We start from the raw sequence: 26,759 nt of genomic DNA on the forward strand, positions 1-26,759 counted from the left end.
TCAAGTTATGGGCTATTTCTCTTCTAATATATGATTATACCTAAGTGGTGGAGTGACAGAGGAACTTAGGCTACAGAAGCACAAAGAACAGGCAAATACGGGATGTGAAGGGTGCAACTCACGCAACATGAACTAACACTGCAGAAAGGCAAAGTTACATCTGAAGCACCACTTTTGGCCTAGAGACTATACCCACTTGGGGTCAATCTCTACTCTATTGGTCACCTGGGATGATTGAGTATTCACCCTCAGGGGCTTAGTTTTGATGAGTAGGCTTCTATCAGAGTCAGCTGGAGAGAGCAAATAAAAGGTATGAGCTACTTCAAAACAAAATATAACATTAATCCCCTGAAGGTGTGTTCTTCTGATTATTGTCTAACAAAATGCCTCTGACAATCTGAATCCACTACCCCGTATATAACCCCTAATGTCCATAATACTTCTCTTCTGCATATGGATAAAACTCACAAGCCTCTGTTGGACATTACTTCAGTTATTTTCTACATTAGCTCTTCAGTCAAAACATCTGATTGCAAAATCAGATTGAAAAGAGAAAGGTTTTCTTTTGCATGATGATGGTGACGCATATGAAGGATATCATCCACCTGATATTCCTTGGAAGCGAGGTGCTAAAATACCAGGATCTTTTAGAAAGAGGTGAAAAATAACACATTTTGCTTCCTAGAGCATAATTCAATTACCTCTCCAAACTGGAAGTTGAATCATTTTACAGATATAGATGTAAACTCACAGCAAGGTAGTCCAAGAGAAACATGTTCTTGAAAGCTGTGAAACTGGTTATTACACACCAGGCCAACAATCACAGGACCAACAAATTGAACTGCAAATTATGACATCAGATGAAACCCCAAGAGTGTCATTTCTTTCTGAATAAAATATAACATGTCCATATTGGATTTTGTTACTATAACATGCATATACATTTCACTCACCTTCCTTTCCCTTCACCCTGCATATAAATGTTATGTAGTAGCATAAAAGCCACAGAGTTGTAACAGCTGCGGTAAGAATTCTGCAACCTTATGGTCCTGCCAGCTGCTACTATATCTGCAGCAAAATAAAGAGACATTACAGCCTTCAGAAAGCACCATCAAGTGGCTATTATGCTGTAGTTTCACCTTTCAAGTCAGTGATGCAACATGCCAAGAAGGTACCCATGGAACATCTAATTTGCAGTTTCAGTCCTAAAACTGATTTACATAAAAACTACATCCCTAAAAGCAACATGGGCTAGACAGAAGCCTTGCTCTGGCAATATCCTGCCCAAAAGCGTTCCCTCAGCCAGCAGAGATTATAAACACCAGAGAAGATACAAACAGGATGAATCTGAAGAGAAATCAAAGTCAATTTAATTATTCCTTAAAGAGGTCTTAAGAAAAGTAGTAAAGAGCTTCCACTTGTTAGGTGGGGCACTATGGATGCATTGGCAGTCAGCAACCACAGCTTAACAAATCATAATATGGCCATTGCTTTAAGTTACATACACCTCTACTTAACAGCTCACAAATCCAGATGCATTTTCATGTAGCTGAATACCCTGTTACACCCTGTGTATTTACTTCACAGCCTCTGGAAGGGAAGCTACAATCACACCATTAAAAAAAACATCCTACCAACCTCTGCTAAAAGTCCTGAAAGCTCAGGAGAGAGGAAGAAGGGAAGTCAACTTGTTTTCTGCTTGAGACTCCATGCTTTGGGCCCAGAAACCCATTTCCATTGATTCCTGCAAAACTACAGTGCCACCTTTGGAAACCCCAACTAGAAAGCACTTTTTCAAGTAAAGGAGCAAAAAAGTCCTCCTCTGAAACCTGTACAGCCAAAGCCCATAAATGCTGAGGTAGACTCTCAATTGCTAACAGAGTTTGACAAGTTAGCGAGCAACTGAAGGCTGTATTTTACAGCAGCCCAATACTGCACTAGCAGAAAGAGATGGAGATGTGAAAAACAGATGTGGAAGCTTAGATGTTTTCAACAGAGAGCACCACATTATCACCACAGTACAGGTGATACACCATGCAGGGGAATACTTTCTGAGGCATAGTGTGTAGTTCTAGTCTTCTACCAAAGAAAGGACAATTTAAAATTGAAAAGATGAGCTCCTAATCTGGGTGGAGGACAAAGCAGCCTGGAACAGAAGCCCAAAAGGAAGACTGTAACACTCTTAGGAGGAAAAATTCCTACAGAGTCTAAGGGTCAAAAGAGCACAAAAGCAGTCACTGCTATGGTTTCCAAGCATTATCTTAGTGGCACGCTGACACAAGAGCCTCAGGCAATAGTCCATAATGGAGATTTAGGAAAGAACTTTAAAGACAGGGCAATTTGAAGTGCTGTTTCCCCCAACAAACCCTTCTTCAAATGACTGTAGCTTAGGGAATTCTTTATGTGGAGACTGTATCACTGTGTTTACTGGATCATTCTTCCTTAATTTGTCAGGTTTTTTTTCCTGAATCGATTTCTATCCATGGTCCAGCATTCTGTGGCAATGAGCTCCACAGCCCAGTTCTGTCTTGCACAATGGAGTCTGGCTGGGCATGGCATGGTAATACTTGCTTAGGGAGCAAAGATTAGATTCAAATGAGTCATATCCCGAAAATCCCCTGCAGAACCACAAATAATTTCAGTTCTTGGGCAATGAGTTATCTCAAAGGTTACATGAATATATACAGGTGCTGTCACACTGACAGCTAGCGGTGAAAGGGGTGTAAAAGTGGGGACAAAATATTACTCTTGGGCTTTTAGTAAGCACAATTTAATTCCATTTTCACACCTATACATCCTCTTTATGTTCATGCATACACACAAAATGGATGGACACACACAAAATGACCAACAGTTAGTTGACCATATGTCCTAACAGAACGGCAGTATTACACTTTGGTAATAGTAACAGTGTATGATAATATTAAATACATCTTTAAAAAATGCTAAATATCAAACAATGATTTTCTTTGTCCCGATTTACTTTATCGGGATAAAAAACAATCCCAAACCCCAGGATACTAGGATTCCTACCTTTCGATTAGCTTCACTTACAATCTCAGACCAGATGTGACTCAGTTTCCTCAGTGAAAGGTTGGCAGTTAAGCACTTTCTCACCACAAGAATGTTTTCCAGACAACACAATGCACTTATTTTGGTAAAGCACCTGTATCAATTGCTGATGGCAGATGCTATGTAAGTGAAATGAATTATTTCCTTATGTTTCTCCACTTCCTCCTCTGAGAAGGAGGGAACTTGTCATCTTTCCTTTTATTAGCAAATGCAGCTGGGAGCTAAATACACTGGTGACTCCAACTGACTGATTTGATAGTGTTGATGCAAGTAAGCAGCAAGAAACACTAAATCAGAGCATAAACAAATCTTAGGCTAAATGTGCAGATAGAAACCTAACACACACTAAAAACTGTTCCTGAAATTAGTATTCAACTGGTAAAGGTCCAAATCTTATTTTCCAGTTTAAATTTCAAATAATTTCAGTCCTAAAGCAGAACTGCAAAGTGCACAGGAAAAAAAAATACCACAAGCGTTATCTTCCCCAAATTTTGAAACTGTTTTGAAGTTCTGTTTGGCTTAGCTAATTACAGGACTCGAAGACCAGCTAAGCAGTTAAAACACATGCAGAAACAGAAAACCTTTTTTTTTCAGTGCAGGAGGAAATGTCTTTAGCTGAGCTGTTTTGCATGGCACCTCCAATTTATCCCTTCTCCACTGTCTCTGGCATGTGTTGCTGGTGTGAGGGTAACAATCACATCAGGGTGCTCCACAAAGGTTAACACAGACAATAGCCTGGCAGCATTTGATGTGTAAGGAAACAGGACTACCATTTCCCTTGCATCTAAAAGGTCAACAAAACATAACCTAATTCACTTCTTTTATACAAGCCCAAGGGCAGGCACATGACAGAAAAGCCAGCAAGTTTATTGTCAGTTCTACAACACCATAGGAAAAATAACAGACAGATCTCAGCACTGCAGGTGAAGTGAACAGGGCAGACAGAGAGCAGAAACTATTAATGATATGGGCTTTTCTGTATAGACCAATTTATGCACAATGAAGACTTAGCCTGTAATTTAATTACCACAGGTTACTTTTTGCATTGTATGATACACAAAGAGATGATATTAAACTCAAGCTATTGCATTAAAAAGCCCTTTAAATTAATCTAACTACCAAATGTTGTTACTGTGATTAATAATTAGCAAATGGCATGTGACAAATCAAATAGAATTACAGCATGATTCATGTTACAGAAACTTCTTATCATACCCTGCTTTTCTAGAGACATCCTTGGTTTTCACATTGTTTCCATCAACTTCCAATTATTCAAATGTACTTACTTCTTCTGTCCCAATGAGGGTGTACCTCTGTGACTGTCAACTACTGCACTGCAAGTATCTCATAGACCATAACAATCTACAGAGCAGAAGGAAGTCACAAATGTTGACTTTAACTTAAGGAGACACTAGAAAGTTGAAAAGAAATGCAGGAGTTGAGAAAAGTAATAGGAGACTGAAGACAGACGGTGTCTCTTCTTCATTTGAGCAAGTGGATCAGTGGGTCTTCCACATGCAAAGCCATCATTCAGCAGTGCTCAGCTTCCCCATCTGTACTTCCAAGCTCTCTCCTATTAATCCACCTTCCCTGTGCTGCACTTGTATTCAGGCCTTGAACATCAGCTGGAACAAGCTTGGTGCTCATCAGCCCTCTTGTATCAATGTCAAGGTTCACCAGTTATTCAAGTAACAGTTCTGTGGTTATCCCAGCCTACAATGTTGGCCCTGTGTGTTCTTTCAAATATTACAGTTTGAATTCATATTCAGCATATCATCATTTTGCCTACAGGCTCTATCCTTGCTGAGGAAGAAAGTGTTTACAACAGTGTATAATGATAAACATATAAAGCCATCATCAATCATTCATCAGTTACAATTACCATTTGCATCCATTTATCTAATCACAGTCTGCAGTAACCGCTGCACTTAAGCAGTTCAAAACCACTTTAAAGATGGAAATGTTGAGCATAACTACTACATAATTAACTCCACATTTTGTAGCACTCTGCTAACTCATATTTCTGTCCCTTTTCAGGTTTAACGTATATTAAATAAAAAGGAATTATTATATACATACACCCCCCCACACCTATACATTCACATGTACTGTGACAGTACAGCTGAGAAAAGGCAGACTACCCTCATAAACTCTATTTAACATGCAACTTCAACTGTCTCAGACACTCAGTCCCCCAGTCTATCTCTGCTGCTACTTTAAATACACTGAATTTCACATCTAGCTATAAAAATACCACAGATTCCTCTCTTTTATTTTCCTCCTCCTCCTTCTCCTCTGCAAGATCACCTGCCACAAAAGTATTTCTTATCTGCCCTGGATATCAGAATCCATTTTTAGCCTTCCCTTCCTGTTCATCTTTTTCAACCCCACTAATTTGAAGATGGCAAACAGTGGGTCCTGAGCTAGGAACAGCTTAAAGGTCAGCTAACTTCCAACATTCAGAAGCTAGACAAAAAAGGACAGACATCAGTTTGTTCTGGAGCGACTACAATAACTTAATTTGCTATATTACATATGTAACGGGTTCCGGAGAGCAGAAAGAGTGATATTTGTGTGTTCTTTCACCTTTTCTGGCTTAAAAAACCCCACCACTATATTCATAGAATCACAGAACAGTTAGGGTTGGAAAGGACCTTAAGACCATCCAGTTCCAACCACCCTGCCATGGGCAGGGACACCTCACACTAAACCATGTCACCCAAGGCTCTGTCCAGCCTGGCCTTCAACACTGCCAGGGATGGAGCATTCACAACTTCCCTGGGCAACTCCTGAACAGACACTGCAGATGACAGCTCAAGTGGGTGAGCACACAAACCACCTCCCATGTGGGTATCCAGGGTGACAGAATCAACTTCCAAAGCAGCAACAGCTGAGAGAGCAGGAATTGTACCCCAGCACTTCAGCAAGGGTTCAGCCAGGCCCCACCGCTCTTGAACTCCCATCCTCACCCTTCAAGTCTGCAGGCACCTCCTAAAAGCTTCTGAAACACTCTCTAGCCATGAATGTCAACTACACTGTGACAAAAGCCTTGGACGAAGCCTTGGGTGGCATGGTTTAGTGTGATGTGTCCCTGCCCATAGCAGGAGGGTTGGAACTTGATGATCTTAAGGTCCTTTCCAGCCATAACTATTCTATGATTCTGAAAAATAAACCAACCAACAAAAAACCCCAACCATAAGGCCCCTGTAATGTATGAGGTACAGGCTGCACAGCCTATTCTGTAGATGGCACTGTATGTTAAACAATGATTTTCTTCTCTTTCCACAGTACAATTTCTGAAGATAACAATCCAGATGCAGCCTCTAACACACAGAAAGTATGTATTTATTTTAAACCAGGAATCATTCCATGGTATTAACTTTCAACTGTAACCCCCAAAGTCACCTCCTAATTGCAATTAGTTATGTTTATCCCTGTAGTATGTGACTACCAGGCAGAACAGGATGCACTGTACAGACCCAGCATAGTACACAGTCCCCCTCTCAAACAGTTAACCAGCCAAACGGCAGGGGAAGAGAGGCAGTGTACTAATGAGAGCTAATGATGTATTGCAGCCTTGCTGCCGGATCCCCAGCCTGGTGTGCTACCCACTGAGTCAGCAAGTGGTGCTGCACCATGATGATGATTAGGCTCTTTTTTTGTTTGTGTGTTTGGTTTTGAGGTTTGTTTTTTAAAGACTGTGTTCTTTGTTAGTAACACCTGAAGGGTGTGTTGGGAATGGCATCACAGGAGCTAGACCACAAAACTGTCAGGAAATACAGGTGCAAACCCAAGAACAAAACAGGAATGGCTGAGGGACCTGTGGGGGTTTAGTCTGGAGAAGAGAAGGCTCGGGGGGGATCTAATCACTCTCTACAATTGCCTGACAGAAGGATGGAGCAAGGAGTAATAGGACAACAGGAAATGGCCTCAAGCTGCACCAGGGGAGGTTTACACTGGGTGCTCAGGCATTGGAACAGGCTGCCCAGGGCAGTGGTGGAGTCACAGTCCCTGCAAGTGTTCACAAACTGTGTAGATGAGGCCCTCAGTGACATGGGTTAGTGGGTGGCCTTGTCAGTCCTGGGGTAATGGTTGGACTTGATGCCCTTAAAAGTTTTTTTCCAACCTGGTTGATTCTATGATTAGCCCAGGAAGGTAGAGAATGACACAGACTGGAAAAAGTGAATTTCACAACAATAAGTAAAGTTCTTTGGAGGTGATTTCAGCTGAGACACAAGTAACTGTGGAGGCACTGAAAGGAACACAAGTTAACCTAAAGATTCACTGATGATAATATTTGTTGGAGATATTTGGGATGTAAAATTAATTCACAGCTGAAGAGCTCCCAGAAATCCAAGACAACTCTTAAACGGTCCAGGTCTGCTTCAGAACTATGCCAACACCCACACACAGGGTAAGTAAAGGCAGCAGCAAAGAGCAAACGGCACGCTGAAGCTCTGAAGAGCCAACCAACCTTGCTACTGGACATTGCAAATGAGTAATGTATGTCTCTACATAAGTTCACAGCAGAAAACTGCCTTTCAGAGTATTGCCAGCAGTTGTTGATTCGCACTTGCCCAACAACAGTTTGCAGGTTGTTGGAATGTTAGAAGGTAAACACAGTAGCCCTTCATACTTTAAAATAAGGAAGGAACAACACTTCATCATTCTAGCACAACTAAGATTTATGTTGATGTTATACATCATTTTATACATTCCAGCATTTTATACATTCCAGCCCATAACATAATACAGAGAATTTTCCCTGTTCCCTAGTGAGTGCCTTACACTGGCTGCATACACAGTTTTAATGTGGATTGAAAACATTGCTTTATGTATGGCAGCCAAAGCCACAAAAGTGTGGCAAATGTTTAGCATCATAAAAAAAACAATGGAAAATAATTCAAATTCACTGTGGTCAATTCACCCTATCCAGAGTGGTTTTTCCCTTACAACTATGCAGGCACGCACCATATCCAAAGGCTTTTGGCTATTTTAATGAAAACTATGACTGTTTTAGAATTCTGGTAGGGATCCAGAGCCCTTTTTTCTAGAATCCTCAGATGAGAAATCTGCTTGATGCATGAACCTGATAGCTGAATTGGTAGGAAACCACATCTGTTGAACTGCAGGTAAAGCAGCCAGATGCAAGAAATATTTGAGAGTCATTTATCTTACCATGTCTTCATACCTTACCTAGACATTCCACAGTAAAATCAGGAGGAATTCATGTAAATTACTACAGCCAGGCATCAATACATAAAAAATGTTAAGAGCTGGAAAGGGAGCATTGGGGAGTGCAAAGAGATATTCGAATAGGAACCAGCACTGACAGCTAACCCCAGAGACTGAGATTAAAGTCACTGCCACCTCATTTTACATAGAGAAAAGCCATTTCGGGCATTTTTTAAGGTTATATCTCCCAATGCAGCATTTGATTGTAGTAACTATTTCTGCACATATTTAACTTTACCTACTGAATAATCCCTTTATATGCCACAGAAATAGTCATATGTATGAAAATAAGTAGATGCCTAAATCTTCTCATGAATCAGGGGCTTAAGTTACCCCTAGTTCAGTGAAGAAAGGGACAGAGGCACCTCCAGATTAACATACTGATATTAAAGTCAATGTGCAATTCTCCTGTTAATTCCACAAGCTTGGTATTAAGCTCTAATGTTTTCTACAGGGCATGAATTCCTCAACAAACATTGGATATACACAGTACAGGATGGCAAGGTGCGTTTACAAGGGTTTTACAGTGACTACTTGGCGCTAAATTTGGAAGAGGCACTTTATTTGTGTATAACAAAGCTATTGAAAAATTGTGCGGTCAAGTTGTTAAAACCTCTTAAATCATATAATAAATCGTTTCCATGCTGGCCACACTTGACCCAGTTTACATGTGGTTTAGATAACATTTTTCTAAATTAAAGCTATTCTGTCCATTACAGAACAATAAAAAATGAAATAAGGAGGAAGAAGGCAAGGAAAAATTAATTATTCTTTGAGTGGAGAGAAGGTTGGCTGATTTTAGTTGCATGAAAACTATAATCTGAGACATGAAATAAATGGAAAATTGACCATGCTTCAGCTTCAACTGACTAGACCCAACAGACTATCTACAACAGCAAATCATAGCGTTATTGTTAAATGATGATTGGAAATATAACACTTGTTAAACCCCAGAATGTTACTGTTTAAGCCTTCATCATCCAGTCTTAAAATACACAAAGAAAATAGCCTGAGAAATACTGACTCATTCACACCACAGTGTTAAATTCTACACTGAGCATTTAAGTGCATAATCGAGATTCGTGATATCAAAGCTCTCTACAATTTTGTTTTGCCTTTGTTTTTACTGTATCAACGTTTCATAAAAAGGAAAAAAACCCTAGTATTTCTCTGTGGTGCTTTTTTCCCCAGTTTGTTTTATAAGCAAAACAAACTATCTTTCTCTCCATCTCCTTTGCTTTAAATCAAGAAACAAGCTCCTGATGAGTGTTCATGCAGCTGATTAGAAAATTGTCTTATAAACAGCACCATTAAGTGGCATGCCAATCAGTGGTGATACTGTGGTACTGCTGGTGCCTGTGTAGATTAGAGTTATGCCCTACTCTTGGGAAACCTAAATGTACAATTCTGAGATTTCTTATTGGCAATTAGATTATAAATGCTGTGTTCTAATGCTTAACAGCAGGAAAATGTATTTATCACGTGCTGTATCTGCAGAATACAGAAGGGGAAAAAACTGGAGCAGACTTTCTGAAGAAGCTGTTACGAAGAAGACCCAGTGATGAAAGCTTATAAAAGAAGGAAGTTTTTTTAGGTTTTTCAAAAGTGATGCCATAGGGAAGCCACATGGGTTGTAAGATCTCTTGACATCCCCATGTATTTGCATTTACTATTTGGCTTATGATATGCATCACCACCCACTTAATATATACTAAAAATAAGCTGGACTTGTTTGAAAGGTTTAATTGATTTTATCAGTATTTTCTTATTAAATACAAAGAAAAGCTTCAAAGCATAGTTAACACAGGAAACTTGGCTACCACATACTGATCCAGACTTGCATTAATACAATGTGACATGCTACATACAGCTACCTGTTAACAGCACTTAGATCCACATTCACTTGGATGTAATACCCATGGAGGACGACTCTTAAGAAACACTATGGCTTCAAAGTCACGGACTCGAGAGCCATGTGATACCAGAATTAAAGTTTGCCTCTGCAATTTTAATTCAGGTTCTTTAGCTTCCATCCTTTAATTATACAGTCACATGAACCAAACAGTATTTATTATTTATTTCAGTAAATAGTATTCTCTTAACTAATATACTTTGGGCACCAATTCATCACAGTGCTTTATGCCTTATTTACTGCACAGATTAAAACTGTATTGAAAGCATGCATATTAAATTCCTCACAGGCTTCTCTATGTTACTCATTACAAGAGAATCAATAATGCCATTGCACTTGTTTAACTGTTCCAGACCAAAGGTACAGACACATTAATGTCAAAAGCGGTATCTTAAAGACAATACCACAGCTTTCACTTTGGAGTGTCCTTGTGCTTTACAGCACCAAGGCAGACCTCTCAGAAATGCCAGGGTGCTGAGAGTTCACCTCGAGAGCAAAGAGAAATGAATGGCTAACTAGCAAGTAGCTGAAGTTCCTGCATAAAGTAAAAACTCCAGATAATCAACTGCCTGAACCACAAGAAAATCCCATTTTCCAGCAGTACTTTACCTTATTCCTCCCATGTAACTCAGTTTCTGCAGTGGAAGAGGCTGAGGTTGTACACATCTGCAACTTCAACCACAGCTCCAGAACATGTTTCCAACCCCAAATAGGACCTACGCACATCCCAGTTTTGCTACAGTACCTCTCTTTCGTTTATCCCCCTTCCTGCTGTTGCCCTGACTCCCCCCATGCCCCATGTTTTTGGGCTTTTCCAGCACCCAAAAGAAGCCACAGTTGCTTCTATAGCAAGATACGTATTCATCTATTCAGGCACTTGTACTTTCCAACACACGTTAAAACAACAGATTTGCTTAGTGGTCTAACTGGTACATACATCTAAAACGAGTAACTCCAGGGAACAGCAACGACAGCCACCTATTAACAGCTTATTAACTACACATCAGGATGCCATAAACATAACTTTTCAGAAGCATATAACAGAAGTCAGTGACCACATCCACCAGACTTCTGTCCTCTCAGGAACTTCATATAACAGCAAGGAAATCCACCTTTTATCCACAAACAGAAACCGGGAGAGAGCACATACACCTGCAAAGTGTTTATACAAAGGGAGAGCAAATGAAGAATTGAGACAATGTGGAGGTAACAGCCACAACTCTTTACCATTAAGGTACAGGAATCGATCACTGCAGAAAAAATCATTTCCCTCAGTGCCATGTTTCTGGGGAGAAGAGATCAATTGCGTATACTCCAGTGTGTACTAAAAGATAAAGAGAACTAAAAGAAATTGGAAAGGAGGAGTTAATTCTTAACAGTAGCACCTACCTACTTGAATAGCCTCCCCCCAAATCTAACCAGCACACCCATTCATTAACTGAGTCACCACAAACTTGTCATTCATTAACTCTAGAAGACTCAAGCCAGACTGGATTTGTCCTCCTACTGGTCCCTGCCCTTCTGTGGTCCTGCAGAGACGTTGGAGCTGGCAATAACTCACCACATGCCTCAGAGAGCTTTCTTGTTTTGGGAAATCTCTCAGCAGGGTGACATTTACACTTATTATGGCTGATTCTAGGCATTTAAAGATGAAAACAATTAAAGTATATTTAAAGAATATAAAGATATGACAAACTAGCACATGTACTCTGGTCAGTTTTTCACTGACTTTCATTCAAGCACACCATTATGTTTCAGCTTTGCCTCTGCCACTAAATGAGATGATTTCCCAGTATCCATATGGGCAGGTTGACTGATGAGAATGCCTTTAGGGTTAAATGTCTTCAGTATAAACTCAAAGGTCTCTTTCTTGGTCAAGTTCTGCCCCCACATTCATCAGTGAGAATTCAGAGACAGCACTGAAAGCCACAGAATAACCTTGGACCCCGCCAATCCAAATGGGTACCTCTCTGGCTCTCTGCAGACATCTCTCTTCCCCAGCAAGGTGCTTCATCTATACAACTCATATCCTTCAGTAGTAGCAGGGTGCTTTTGAGTTTTGAGCAACTTTGGTATTCTTGCCAACCTACTGCCACCAAAGAGATGAGGATTATCTGCACCAAAGCTGGCCAAGGCAGAGCAACCTATTTCCTCATGCCTCCAGGTTACATTTCCATTAGAAGCAGCAGGGTCTGAAGAAACATAAGGGATGCAGGGAAGAACAGCATTTTGCTCTCTTGACAATCCTCTCAGCTCCATAGTAATAATTAAATCAGTTTCCATAGCTGCAATGTTCCATGGCAATGTAGCTAGACACAAGGAAGTGTCTCCAGTTTACTTCAGGATGGTATCACTTAGGTTGTGGAGAGCCACCTGCTCTGTGCACACCTGTGCTGGAGAAGTCTCTGAGATGTTTTTATTCTACCCCTTCTTCGTAATGACTGCCTATTATTGCTGTATGAAAGGATCATATATACACTCCCCATGTCCCATTAAAGACAGCCATCCAGCTGCGCTAAACTTACCCCTGGAAGTGGTTTGAGCTAACTCAGAAGTAAGGTACTCACACGAATCTTTCTGTAAGTAGAGTCCTACAGCAGTGATGTTGCCCCAACAGTGTTACCTGGAAGAGCATTTCTGTTTATCACCTTAAAAAAGCAGCCTTTCCAAACTGAATGCCAGGACCCTGCCACCTTTGCTTTAGAGATCAGGAAGCAAATGTTTTACTAATTCCAAACATCCACTGAAATACATGGAAATTGACTGAACATGTGACCTCAAATCCCCATTTCAAGACTCTTCACAAAGGCTGACTGAGTTTTGAAGCTGCTGTTCAGGAATAAATACAAATACAGGTTTAGGGCTTGAGCACAACTGAATTCTGTGTCAACAGTCCTTTAACATATGCCAAATGGTCTTTCTGGTTCAAAATCATTTCATGCAATGATAAGCAATGCCCTCACTGTTGCTTTTGCTGACTCGCAGTAAACCAGTGGGATGCCAGGCTGCCACCATCAGAACATCTGCTTTATTGGAAAAGTATTTCAGCGGGCCTCGCCTTGTAATACATTATGTGACCCTGGAAGGCAGGCAGCATGCACTCCTACAGGCAAATAGATTGCTAAAAGTTAAAGGCACCTAACACTTCAGGAACAGCAGCATTATTTCTGTCACCCTGCTCTATCGAGGGTCATAAAGCTGTAATGAATAAGGAAAAAAATACATCACTGAAGCTCTGAAGACTGATCCCGGCTGATGGACTGGGCGTCTTGTACCAGTGAAGAACAAGAGAATGGAGGGAAGGAGAAGAAAGCAGAGGAAAGGGGAATCCAGCTGTGAAGCCCTGAAAACAGAACTGCTCCTGGAAGTGATGCTCAGTTTGCTTTGGTCAGAATGAACTTGGGCAGCAAAGTGGGCCATGTAAGTTGTTTCAGTTATGAAACAGATTAGAGTGCTTACCTAAACAGCTTCACTAGCACACAGACAGCTGCCCATCTCCATTTACAGCTTTTCCCAGAACAGTCCCTTACTTCTGACTTTTATTTTAAAGACTCTTTTAATCTTTTAGACTGAATTCTCCTAAGCATAAAACCCTACTGGTTTTGTAATCTTTTTTGTTCCATTCATAACATGTCAACAAAGCCCCAGTGAAGCAAAGCAGTGAAAAGAATACAGCACAAGCATTTCAATTCTAACAATATAAACAGCATTGAAAAGATTTTGAATCCTGTTTATCTACCTGTGAAGCTAGTAGTCAGTGGATGATCTGTTGCTAGAGAAAGGTCTTGCTCCCATTGTTATTGCTATTGCCTTTTGAAGTGATGACAATGGCACTCTTTTGAATGGTAGCATTTTTCAGCAATTTAACTCCCTGCCTAAAGAAGCAAATTTGCATGAAAATTACCTGGAAAGCACAATCACATGCCCACACAGTTTATACAAACACGATGGTATTTTCAGCATGGGTATGACAAACAGCATCTCAAAGGGCCATAGGGATGAAGAGTAAATTAGTTGGCAAGAATATTTTCTCCAGTAATTTCCTAGAAAAGAAATAATTTCTTGGGAAAAACCTACCATTATCTTCCAGCCTCTTCCTCCATGAGCACTGCAGCTGATTTCTACCTTCATTCTTACTTACTTTCCATGAAAGCACCACTTAGGACCTAATGAAGAATGCCAGGTAATTCTGGCGTTATTGGATTTTTCATTACTTATTTATTAGACATGAGGACTGTTACCAGTAAGCAGCCAGGTGAGTCAAATCAGATAAAGCATTATCTGATTTCTGTGCTGTAAATCAGATTTTAATAGAGAAAAGATCTGTATCCCTTTGGGAGTGCAAAGAACATGTTTACAATGTGCTCTGAATGTGTGCTACACAGTAGCAAGTATGGGTTAAAAAAAAATTCCTCTAATCAATTTTTCACCACCTCCTCCCGAATCCTTCCATCCAGAAGATGAGAACAAATATAAATGTGCCAAGTGCTAGGAAATAACTAAGATAGGATAAGCATGCACACATGCTGCACTCTCACACGAACACACAAAAATACTGAATTCTGCGATATTAAAAATACAATCAAGTCCTCACTGTTTCTCTGCTGCCAGGAGAATTCACAGATTTCAGGTTCACCTAGTTCACCCATTAAAATAAGACCGTTGGTAGCCTACTCTCAACCCCAATACAGCTTCTGTCTCAGGTATTTTCCTTGTCTCTTTCTATTCAGAAGCTATGAAGTGTCACCACAGGACCTGTGAATTAGACACAGATAACATTTGACTACCCCTTGAAGGTTTTACACATTTTCATCAGCAGAGTAATCTAGATACGCTCAGACAGATACTGGTTTTAAACATTAAAAACCTCAATGCATAGCCAGCTCTTTCCTGTACTGCAGTGTTATTTGAAATCTGAGTTGTTGGAAATGACTGCAAAAATCAGAGCTCCCTTCTCACCTAAAACACATCATGTTTGACTGTTCAGACTGAACTGAAGTTGTGGAATTAGTTTAGCACCCAGATACCTAACACAAATATTCTGAGGACTCAAAACCTAACTTTTTAAAACCAAACTTGTTAGGTCATATTCAATTAATTCCATAACAAACTGGAGGAAAAGCCCTTTCAAGTCAAGTTTGGCTTAAGAATTCATTTTCTTTACACATGAAAATGAACTTATAAACCAAACCATTTTATTTATTGAGGTTTGTGAAGACATATGGTCAGAGTGCCATTAACGAATGAACGGGGGAAACTCTGCTACTGTCAGCCATCAGCAGCAATGCTGACATCTATGCAGCACTTCAGTATCTGCTTACTCCCTCTTCTTCCCAGGTGAGCCTTTGCTTCTCCATCACAGTTTACAGGAGGACTGACATTTTAGAAGCAACTGCAAAACTACAGGCAGCACAGAAGCCATTAACACAATCAGAAGTGATATCAAACTTAGGTTATCTGAATGTAAGGCTTATTTATTCGAGGAAAAATTCAACCAAGTCACAACTAACCATATGCTGTATTTCAGACACTGGCTTCCTTTTTGGTGGATGCAGCTACACTTTAATTTGTTTTACCAATATCTGAAATATAACATGGTACCACAATCTGTATTTGGATGAGTAAAGGTTAGCTTTAGTCACTTGGGCAGGACAGCAGTTTCAGGTTGTAATGACCTTAGTTTCTCATAAACGTCTTCAAGGAAGACCAGATAATTTTTGTTTTCATGTATCTGAAATGATAACGCAGAAAAATAAATAAAGGAACTAGGACCTGTGAGAAACATGAATACTGGAAGTGTAGCCTGAAATGGGGTGCAGCACATCTCAAAGGCAAGCACTGTCAAGAGCTGAAGTTTCCTCTTGGAAACAGACAGCAACAGGGACTGCGAGAAGCGGAGATGGTGGTTCACATGAAACAAGTAGAAAACAGACACTTAAATACATCTTTGTCCCCCGGAAAAAGAAATAAAAGAGCAAATTAAGTGTAATAAGAGTCCCTGTAGCTCCATATCCAACTATGCCTCTAAGTAACCTGAACAAGTTTATTACAGCACAGTTAGAACCACAAGCACCCAAGCAACTGATACATCAACTCAAACCGAAATCCAAACCATTGCACTCCCCCACTGCTTTCCCCTATCGCTGGCACAACTAGATAGTAACCCTGTTCTCTCCTTTGCTTCAGCAGATCAGTCACAATCTAGTAGGAACAACGCCATGTCATTTGTGGGAGCAGACCACCTTTAAAGCTACCATCTTTCTAATGAGTACCTTGTAAATCTGATGAGATTTATGTCATTAAACTCAAAAAACCCCTATGTCTGAAAAATAACTTCTTAAACTAATAATCAAAACCACCAGAAAGGACTGCAACCTCACTGCATATATCACATTTTGACCCATGCAGTAGCTTTTTGCAAAGCAACACAGGCTTCAGAGATGCTCCCTTAGTTAACGTAAGGCTACTTTGAGCTTCTTCGGCTTCACTCTGGAGGGGAGAACATTTACTGAGGAATGAGAAGTCCCTCAGTGGAACAGGCCACAGGAGATAAACAGATGAAGATTTGGTACTTGCCAACTGTACCCATCAGTGCAAATGAAAATATTTAACTCGTTATCAAATTAAGAGAACATCCCTTGTACATAGATTCAGCTCTTATAATCCAGACAGCAGTTCACCTGGCAAGTCTCAAGTCCTGAGTTAATATCTGTTTATACCTTCTATCATTAGTGAACCACTACTGCCTACAACCTCAATTGCACATTGTCAAACCCTCAGTGGAACAAGACACTCCCTGGGCTATCACACGTGCTGCTGGCCAGCACAGTGGGCCAATCTCCAATTAGGTATTAACCAACCAAGGCACTGAACTAAACTGTGAGAGCCACGTGCCCTTTGTACATGGGATGGCTCCAAAGTCTGGCATGTAAATCACACTGCAAGACCAGAGCCTCCCAATTACTGCTTTGGTTCACTTGTTAATGAATCTGTATCTAAAGTATTCCATTATTTTTATTAGTGAATATGTTCTGAATGTCTCAGTGGGGGAGGAGGAGGCAGGAGGATGAAGATTGTTTCCATTTTGGGGGGTCAAGAAACCTCCTTTTTCTACAGATAAATGTCCCTGTTCTAGATCAGATGCACCTTTTCCCACTTGAAAAGTAAGAGAGAGATCTATTCATTCAGAGTTGACAAACAGACAATGTAAGTGAAGCAGTTCAGGGGAAGGGAGGTAGCTTTAATAATCTGTATCACATTATTATTTGTCGGTTGTAACTTTATAGCTAATAACCAGTTTAGACACTCACAGCTTCCCCTCCCTAGAGGGCAATGTATCAAGATGGTAATGTATCATGACCTCAACAAATGTTCTATTTAAACAGCACAATGACTCCCAAATGGAAAACATGTTTCTGCCTGTGCCATCTCAGGTAGAAATGTATTTCTTTTGTATTTTTTCCAAAACCCCCTTCACTTCTAAATAAAAAATGGCCTGGCAGGGATACAATGCCATGTTCCACCTTCAAACACATCAGGCCCTTCTGCAGTGGTGAGGATGGTGTAAACATGCCTTTAGGATAACATCAAACCCACTATCCCTGAGGTGTCTGACTTACTGAGGTTCCACTTGAGGCCTGTAGTGGTCACACTCTCGCAGGGGTTCCCAATGGGGATGAGGCCACACCAGTCACCTTCCAGTCCCGTGTCCACATGCAGCTTGTGCTTGCCCTGAAAGACAGAAGGGCCTTTGGAGTCAGTGCTCACCAGGGACCCAAACTGCATTTGCCAACAGACCTTGCAAGCGAACTAGAAAACACTTGGATGGAGACACGTCCAGAATATCCCACAAAGGCTCAGGAATATTTGGCTGCAGGAATACAGGTCACTGATGTTTACTGAGGGAGGAGACACGTGTGCTTAGGCTGCAGACCTCAGGGCTTTCAAAAAGTTTGTGTCTAGGCTTTTCTAAGCAGAATCTAGCTTCACTCATTCTTCCCTGGTATTTTTGAAAGAAGCACTTCTGTCAAAGCTAGGCTCTTTGTCCCTGTGAAATGAAGGCATCCTAACCCAGTCGCTCATTTTCTTCCCTCATCTAAACAGCTGTTTCACTTCCTAAATAATGCTAGTCAAAGCACCACTGAAACTCCTTCATTGTTTTGACAGCATCTGTAAAAATTCATGTGTTTCTCCAGGCATATACTCTTCCCAAAAGAAAGAATACATGCAGAAACTTAATCAGGTGCTAGAGAAATTGACCTAAATATTTAAAGGAGCATGGTTACACTACATAAGAACAACAAAGTAAAATTACAACACATTTTTTTGTACATGTAAGCTAAATTTATCTTCTAACTATTGAGTTCATGAGGTGGAGGAGAAGCAGCAGCTCTTCATGATGACAAATTAGTGACCAAGCTCAAGTTCACACCAAGATGTGTGAACATCTTGCCAGGTACCAGCATGGGAACAGTTGCAAGGAAGAGTAGAGTGAAAATCTTTTACAGAATAAAAAGGGGGAAAAGAAGCTGAATGATACAGATCTGGCACAATTTGTGTTCTAAGAAAGTGTTTTATGAAAACTAGCTACAGGAAAACAGCAAAGGCAAAACAGTGACAAGATCGGTGAAGAAATCATCCTCTGGTCTTTTCTACACAGGTAATTTCTTTCCAACAAACATGAGCTTCACCTGCAGGAATGTTTCTTTGAACAGAGGTTTTGCTGGGGTTTCATTTTATTCTCTTCTGGATGCACAGGCAAGTTAAACCCTTGAGCGTGCCTTTTAAACACATACTCTGCACCACTATAAATAAAATCAGATGTGCCCAGTTAATCGTCTACCAAAATAAAATAAGTCTCTGAAACACAATGACTATTTAGCAAGTAGTTTGTTAAGCAGGATGCCTGGGTTTCACAGCAAAAGAATGAAGAACAGTTGAACTATATAACTCAGGTAAATATCCCAAGCAGCAAAAATACTGCTTCACAATTCTAGTCTGGAAAATGTATTTAAGCTTTTTTAATTACACCCTGCTCTGTCACATGTTCATTCCAAATGCCCTTGCAAATACGAAGCCACTAGTTAGAAAGTCAAAACTGGAAGCAAAATATCTTGTTGCTGAGCTGTTGCTGTCTGAGGGTTCGACAGCTTCTCCTGTTAATGCCAAATGTATTATGAAGAAACAACTTCAATACATGTCATGCTCTCAGTTAACAAATGAACCTTGGAAAAGCTGTAAATTAGGGAGTAACAGACTGCATAACTTAAGCCTGTCTGTCTGCAGAGCAACAAGAAAACCAATCCAATATCAAGTACCTTCTCAGGATGTCCAGGTTCATGTGGAGATGAACCATGTATTTCTAAAGTGGTTGTGAACACTTGCCTGCCAGATCCAGAGGTGTAACAAATTCAGGCTTGATAACCTTTCAGCTGTGCAATATGGTATGCTACTTCTCTCTCGCAGTACAGAGGGAGGATGAAAGGAGAGGTAGAAGTGCAAGGTCTCTTGTTATGTGATTGCAGATATGGTCTATAATGAAGCTGATGATGAAGAGAATGAAGGGGTGGGACTGTCTGTTCCCAATGGATATACACACAGCTGCTCAGAGCTGCTTGAGGAAACAAACTCACTACATTTATCAATTAGTAAAGGAATATGAAAAAGAAGTAAAAGTAACTGGGCAGAAAAAAATCTGATTAAGACCTATGTATGCAAAACCTGTCCATTTTTGGACATACAAATTCAAAACCTACCACTGGGTTTGCATTTCCCATCTTACGACATTCCAGCCCAGTTTACAGATTGGAATTTAATTCAGTAGAAATTTATGCAGAAAGCTGTCTTTCTGTGCTCATGAAATAAACCTTTAAACCAAAAGATGTCATTACGAGATGCTTGCTAATATGGAGGATTTTATCAGAACTTTTTCAGTGTCTAACGCTTCCCTAAAGTCCCAGTTCACACATGCCGGTAATTATGTGAGAATCCTGACTTTCTTCCCTAAAAAGACGTTTTCTAGCCCTCAGTTAAGAAATTTCAAACCAGAAGCCCAAAGGGCTAAACCCAAGGCAGCAAGTAAACAGGAATTTAAATATTAAGATGCCAATTATTTGTTAAAACCCACTCTCAACTGTTAAGCCAAGCTTGTGGTTTAGAGACTGGGTCACTGATAGTACACAAGGCACTTTTAAAGACTTTTCCTTAAATAAATCAATAAGGGATCTTAATGTTATTGAGATGGTGGGGGCAGAAAAGGGGAATGAACACTGGCAAAAAACCGCAACCAACCAACCAAAAACCCCAACTAACACATTCTTTTTTTGCCAAAAAAGAGTAATCAGCCAATGCATTTGCTAAGTAAGGCTTTACTTTCAAAGCACTGTGAGTCTGCCATGGGGGAAATGAGGCGCCCAAGCTGATCTTCAAACTTTTGAGTACAGATCTTTCAACTAAGCAAGACGGAACTGCTATTTGCAGGAGGAAGGGAGGATCAGAGCTTGTAATTTGCAAATACAAGTAATAATTTGTTCTATTTAAGTCTCTGTGATTAAAGGAACAATTATATACTGGCACTTAAAATATGAAACTGTTTTCAGTTTCTGCAGATCTCAAAGTTCCAAAATTAGGATTAAAACAGAAACCAAAGTTTAACGAAATAAATCCCTCCTTCTTAAGGTTTTGTCTGCCTCTGTAGGAGGCAACTGAAATATTTTCATTTAACTTAAGAATCAAATATTACCATGTTTGAATTATACCGGTGCTAAAAAAATGGTAAATCATACAGCTGCATTGATTTTTATCTTATTAAGTCTGTTTTGAAGAACATTGATTTCTTTCTCTTCATTTTGTCTCTGATGCTGGAAAATAAGATCAATTTCTAAGTTCAGCAATAAGAAGAAAATGTCAGAAGGTATTTTTAAGAACGCTTCATCCATATAGGTTAAACTTTTCCTTTTGAGTCTAATACCTTGTTTTAGAAGAAAGTATTTAAGCAATAGCGGTTAAATATACACCCATTCCAGCATTTGTTTTGCTGAGGAAGCAGCTAAAGACATAGTTGTTCCATGTCACACCTCCTAACTGAAATGAAGTCTGATTGCTAGGAATTCATATACCTACCCTGTTCAAGACTGTAAGACATTAGAATCCTCAGTCAATTCTGCAAGCTGAAAAGCATATGAGCATTATCAAGATAAAACCTGATAGCTTTTTGCATGCACAGACACCCCAGTACAGAGAAAATGACTTCTCCAAGTACTTTCCAGGCCCACTTGAATAAACGTATTGCAATAAATGTATACTCAAAAATAGATATAAAGCAAGCACATGTTATGGAAGAGAGAATGAGGACTGATCTTCTTGCATTCTGAAGGGATCTGAAGGAGGGAAACCCGGAACCTGGCATGCGGGAACTGGACATAGAAGCAGAAAGCCAGCGGACAAGATGCTAGGAAAGAATAAGGAATTAAAATTAAGCCTTAAAAAACAAATGAAGAAAGATATAATAAACATCTTGGAAACTGCTGAAGGATTGAAGGATGTGAAAGGTAACGGAGAAGGAAAACAAATGAGTTACAGGATTAAAAGACAAAGCAACCTTATTCTAATTTTCAGACTGTCCTGACAGTTCTTTTCCAGCATATACAGAATCACTGAAAACTCCCAGAAACTGATTTTCACCTGTGCTTGCTGTGAGATCTGAGACAGAGGAACAGGGTTTCTTGAGATCTGGCCAACTGCTCTATGAAACCTCCTCTGCTAGCTGTATCTTGTTTTCTGTAGTCTTTTGGTAAAAAGCAATTTTAGATCAGCTTTATTTCAATGATTACTCCATAGATGGCAGCACACACTTAAAAACAAACAGCAGCAGCAAAAAACTAAATGCAGATGTCATAATGTTACCCAGGGAAATGGCAAAACCCCACAATCTGTTTTAGTACATAAACATCTGGGTGCAGAAAATGGTATATTGATGAAAGATTCAGGGAATAGGTGGAAATCAACACACTCACCAAAGACTGCAGCAGAGAGGAGGAAAGGAACAAGGATGCAACTAAGCTGAGAACATTCATGTTTCAAATCAAATATCATCACTGACAATAAGGTAAAAGCAAAGTTGCAGAAGTATTCCTACTAATCATTAGTTGTGTAAGAACTTAATAATAAAAGCTTTCAGGTTGAGGTTGTGAGCACAATACAGCCATTTTTCTAAAAGGATGTATTTAAGAAGAGATATTTTGTCATAACCCTAAAATATCAACTGCCTTCTTAAACAAATATGCATAAGCTGCTATTGCATGAATGCTGTTCAAAGAATGTCATCTGAGCCAACCAGGCTTTTATTGCTCTTGAAAATAAAATTATCCACAGTTCTAGTGAAAACTCAGAAGTTTAAAAGCTCAAACCCCTGCTCAAACTCCTATGGAAAATACAGCAAATTTACTGTACTTCAGTATTGAAACAGTTGGACCCAATTCAGCTGATCCTTACTATCAGATGTTAGTGGTCCTGAACCGGAACTGACAGACTTCAGAATATCAGTTATTTGTAAGGCAGAGTACCACCAAGCCTACCCTTCAAGAGGAGCACTCCATAAAACAATGACTTTAGAGTGAATAAACTCAAAGGCAGTAGAGACACAATAAATTACAGTCATTATTAGACCCAATTAATAAACACATCTGCTTCAAAACAATTTATGACAAGGGTATAGAAAGAAATTCCTGTGGAGGTAAGTGCCACTAAACTGAAAAGATTTACTGTACCCTGAGGTTATGCATTGAAGTTGTTGCTACTGTACATCTAACGTACAAATTATCCACAAAGAGGAAATGATCCCAGAGTTTCACACATCCATACGTGAACTTTTTCTACTGAAAGCCTCCTGAGAGTACACTTCTGATGTAAGATCCACAGCATGTTTTACTAAGCACAGCAGGTGCATCCCTTGTTTACCCATCACCTACTGCAGCATGAGCAAGTAAAACAACTATTTTCTGCAGTCAGTTTTTCTAAAAGGATGTATTTTAGAAGAGCTATTTCGTTACAACCCTAAAATATCACCGACTTTTCAAACAAACATGCATTTGTTGAATTCAACATCTGACTGACAAGAAAAGAATGACTGCAGGTGCAAAAAATGCATGAATGTGTCTCTTTGGAGGCTGCAAGCAGTTAAACCTGCCAGCAGTGTAGATATTGTTAAAGTGCACAAATGCAGTGATGAAAACAATCATTCTGTTGAAACTTCCCACTCTCAAATGGAATTCCACAACATTTTCTTCAGTCTACCATAAACCAGTCTAAAACACCCCACAAACAGTGTGAAACAACGACAATGAAGAACTCGCTGGTCCTTTTCTAAAGCAAGCTGTCACTGGCTCAGTGTGACATTTTATCCTTGAGCTTGTGCATTTGATGCCCTATCCTCAGCAGCCCCATCATTCTAGGTTTAATTAGCATTTTTAGTGATGCCTTAAAAAAAAAGAATCAGAACCATTTTCTTTACACCCATTTATGAGACTACAGAGTATAATAGATTGCAGATAAGAGTGAAAAGTAGACAAGCTGCTGAAGATGTCATATTGCCTGTATAATTATTATGCAATGTTGCAGTTAAATTGTCAATCTAGAGGGGCCTTCACTAAGGACACTAATATTCTGTAATTCCTAAGTGATAAAAGTTACAGCATAATCTTTCTCATCATACACCAGTTTATAATGCATTTTGTGTAACTGCTCATTCTTTTCATGCACTTTTACAGGGGAAGAGTCCAGAGGATCTCTTCTAGACTACATTCTCTTCTTTTCATTGGTATAAGAGAAGGGTGGGAGTTAATTTAAAATACAGGATATTGTTCACCTAACTTGTGGCAAGAAAATTTCTTCTTCATAGCACTGAATTACAAAGTGTTGCTGGAAGGCACCTTAATGCTATGTAAGAATACACACTTTTTTTGTGTGAGTATACAGTGCTAGGGGGTTTGTGGTTTGTACTTTGAAGGTGCTTAGGGTCTGTTGATAATAAGAAAAAAAGTATGGTTACGAAGCCTAAAGCACATCAGTGTTTACTAATCTATGCTATACAACAATATTTGATGTATTTTTTGCTTGTCTGGGTTGCTGTCTATGCATCTTGCTTTCTCTTCCCTATTACAGCTAATCTCTTTCCTTTCACGTAACTCTCCACAGTCCATCCTGTAATGGAGCCTGTCACATCCTATTTAGTGGGAAGAGATTAATTTTTCCTTTCATCAACTACTGACCATCTGAATCTTGCTTGCCTGTTGTAGCAGGTGCCTTTGCGACTTCCCCTAAGATACAAATCTGTTTATCTGTTCTCAGAAGTCTTCCCAGACATACTGGCAAATCTCCTTGGGCTCTCCTCCAAAATCTGACCTGGAAACCTTCTCTGCTGCATTAACAAAGAATGAGCAGCAGGCTGCTGGTCAACATCATCTTACTGATTCTTGTACTCCTCAATCTACATCCATGTGATGCCATTGCTTTTTTTTATGTTATACAATGCAGCAAATCATGACCCCAAAAATCCTCTTACGTGCCACCATCCTTTTTGTAGAAGTGGCTTCATTTTATGATTAGGGGCTTCACAGAAGCCTGGCCTCTACAACTTCTTTGGTGCAATCGAACTGATGGACAGAGTTCTTCACACTGAGTAGTGGAGTGTCAGAAGTACTCTTCTCTCCCCTTCATTTCTGACTGTTACTTTCACATACCTCTAAGTAAGAAAGAGAGAGGTTTGAAGTAATGAAGAATGAACTCTGGGAATAATTTTCAGCACCCCTTCTTGATTTCTCTTACAGGAAGGAATAATTTGCTTGTATTACAAAGACATTCATTGACCTGGGATAAGAAACGGTATCTATTTTCAGTAGACCAGGAAATAGGTTCTGCATTATAACAGCAGGCTTTGAAGAACTGTTATGCCCCAGCAATGACTGACTGCTTCTCTCTACACCCATGAAATTCAAAGACATGTTACTCAGGTCACAAAACCCAAATATAATTAGAGAAACTTCAAACATATGTATTTTTCTCCTCTTTTTACCACCTGCCACCATTTTCTTGTATAGCTAAGCAGTCCGTTGGAGACTGTATTCCACGCAGAACCCCATTCTTTCCTTGGAGCATGTGGTGGGGGAACAGAATACTGTACTACCCTCATAAACAATTTGCCTCCTTCAGGAATCACACTTGGATAGAGTTATGAAGTTTATTTGCAACAGCCTTTTTATAATGGTCACAGCTTTAGTTCCCTTGCACTTCAGTGGGAACTGCACCCACGTCATCACTGTCATCAAATGACAGATTAGGTCCTCAGAATATCACAGTATCACAGTATCACAGTAGGTTAGAGATTGGAAGGGACCTCAAAAGATCATCTAGTCCAATCCCCCTGAATATAGATGAACATACACAAGCACACTAGAAGCATTAAAAGTAGGCCAACCCAAGTCCTAAATATTTGTCAGTGGTTTCTTATCATAAACAGTCAGCCTGGCATCTTTTCTCACAAGACTCTGAAGCTCTGAAAGCATTTTTGTAGCCCCCCAATTGTCATCACAGTTATAATTCTGAGGGAGCATCCCAAAAGAATTACACTGGTATATTCAAAATACCACACAGAATGGAAGAAATCAGTCTGTGTAGCAGACTGTAAAAGAATAAAATCCCCATGTGGATTTTGCCTTCCTTAGACCTGTCCCGGGGTAAAGGTTGGACTTGATAATCTTAAGGGTCTTTTCCAAACTAGGCAATTCTATGCCATATGCTTGGAAAGAAGCCCTGAGCGGTTTTGTGTTCTTTACCATATTTTCCCTTGCATTTCACTACCTATTTTCCTCCTTTGGCCTTTACCCTCAATATCTTTCTTGAAAGTGACAGAACTGATAGCAACACTCTCAGGTTTTTGTCCTGCTCCTTCTCATCATCATCATCAGCTGTAGGGCATCCATGTCCTTAATCAACTGCTCAGTCTTTGTTTGCCTTGATCCCAGATGGAATTTGTCTTTCTTGAACCTGAGGAATGAGAAATGTCCCTAGTGGTACAGGTGAGTTCTCACCAGGGCTTTGCACAAGGCTTTTCTTTGCTATGGAAATGCCTAACACAAAACGCATTTGCCTGTATCATACCTATGGCTCACAGTCAGACCCTGTGATCTATTCATGCCTCCAGACTATATCTATTCAGTTAAATAATCTCAGTATTTTGATGCAAGCTCAGTGTGAGGAGACAGGCGTTTGATTGTGTCTTTAATGTGTTTTAACTTTTGGTCAGCTCTGAAGTGGTCAGGCAGCTGGAATAGGTGATTGTTGTAGTCCATCTGATCAATGCTATGCTATATGCTACACACTATAGAATCCTTTCCATTTACTGTTTGGCAATAAAATAGCATCTGAACCATGAAGCAGGGGACCACTGTAGAATAAGTAATGCTATATCAAATACAGGGTACTATAATACAAAAACACCAACATAAAAACATAAAATAAGGGTCAGAGTGACAGGTTGCTGTAA

At 39.8% G+C, this 26,759-nt stretch overlaps 1 protein-coding gene across 9 annotated transcripts in view; it reads right to left on the bottom strand.

The window, feature by feature from the left end:
* The window catches only part of TPK1 (thiamin pyrophosphokinase 1), a 286,829-nt gene that overhangs the window by 40,986 nt on the left and 219,084 nt on the right, over positions 1-26,759 (bottom strand). For 6 of the 9 annotated variants that reach the window (XM_061375019.1, XM_061375018.1, XM_061375015.1 and 3 more), the window contains one exon: positions 17,839-17,950. In XM_061375019.1, the coding sequence (XP_061231003.1) occupies positions 17,839-17,950 (112 nt within the window). Of the gene's footprint in view, positions 1-11,663; positions 11,855-13,958; positions 14,095-15,731; positions 15,951-17,838; positions 17,951-26,759 lie in introns of those variants that run through there. The other 3 variants (XR_009728726.1, XR_009728727.1, XM_061375016.1) reach the window with 3 other exon arrangements.

This window comes from Neopsephotus bourkii, unplaced genomic scaffold (genome assembly GCF_033783945.1).
Source record: "Neopsephotus bourkii isolate Nb327-2 ecotype Australia unplaced genomic scaffold, CSIRO-AGI_Nbou_v1 NB_1655, whole genome shotgun sequence".
Lineage (NCBI taxonomy): Eukaryota > Metazoa > Chordata > Aves > Psittaciformes > Psittacidae > Neopsephotus > Neopsephotus bourkii.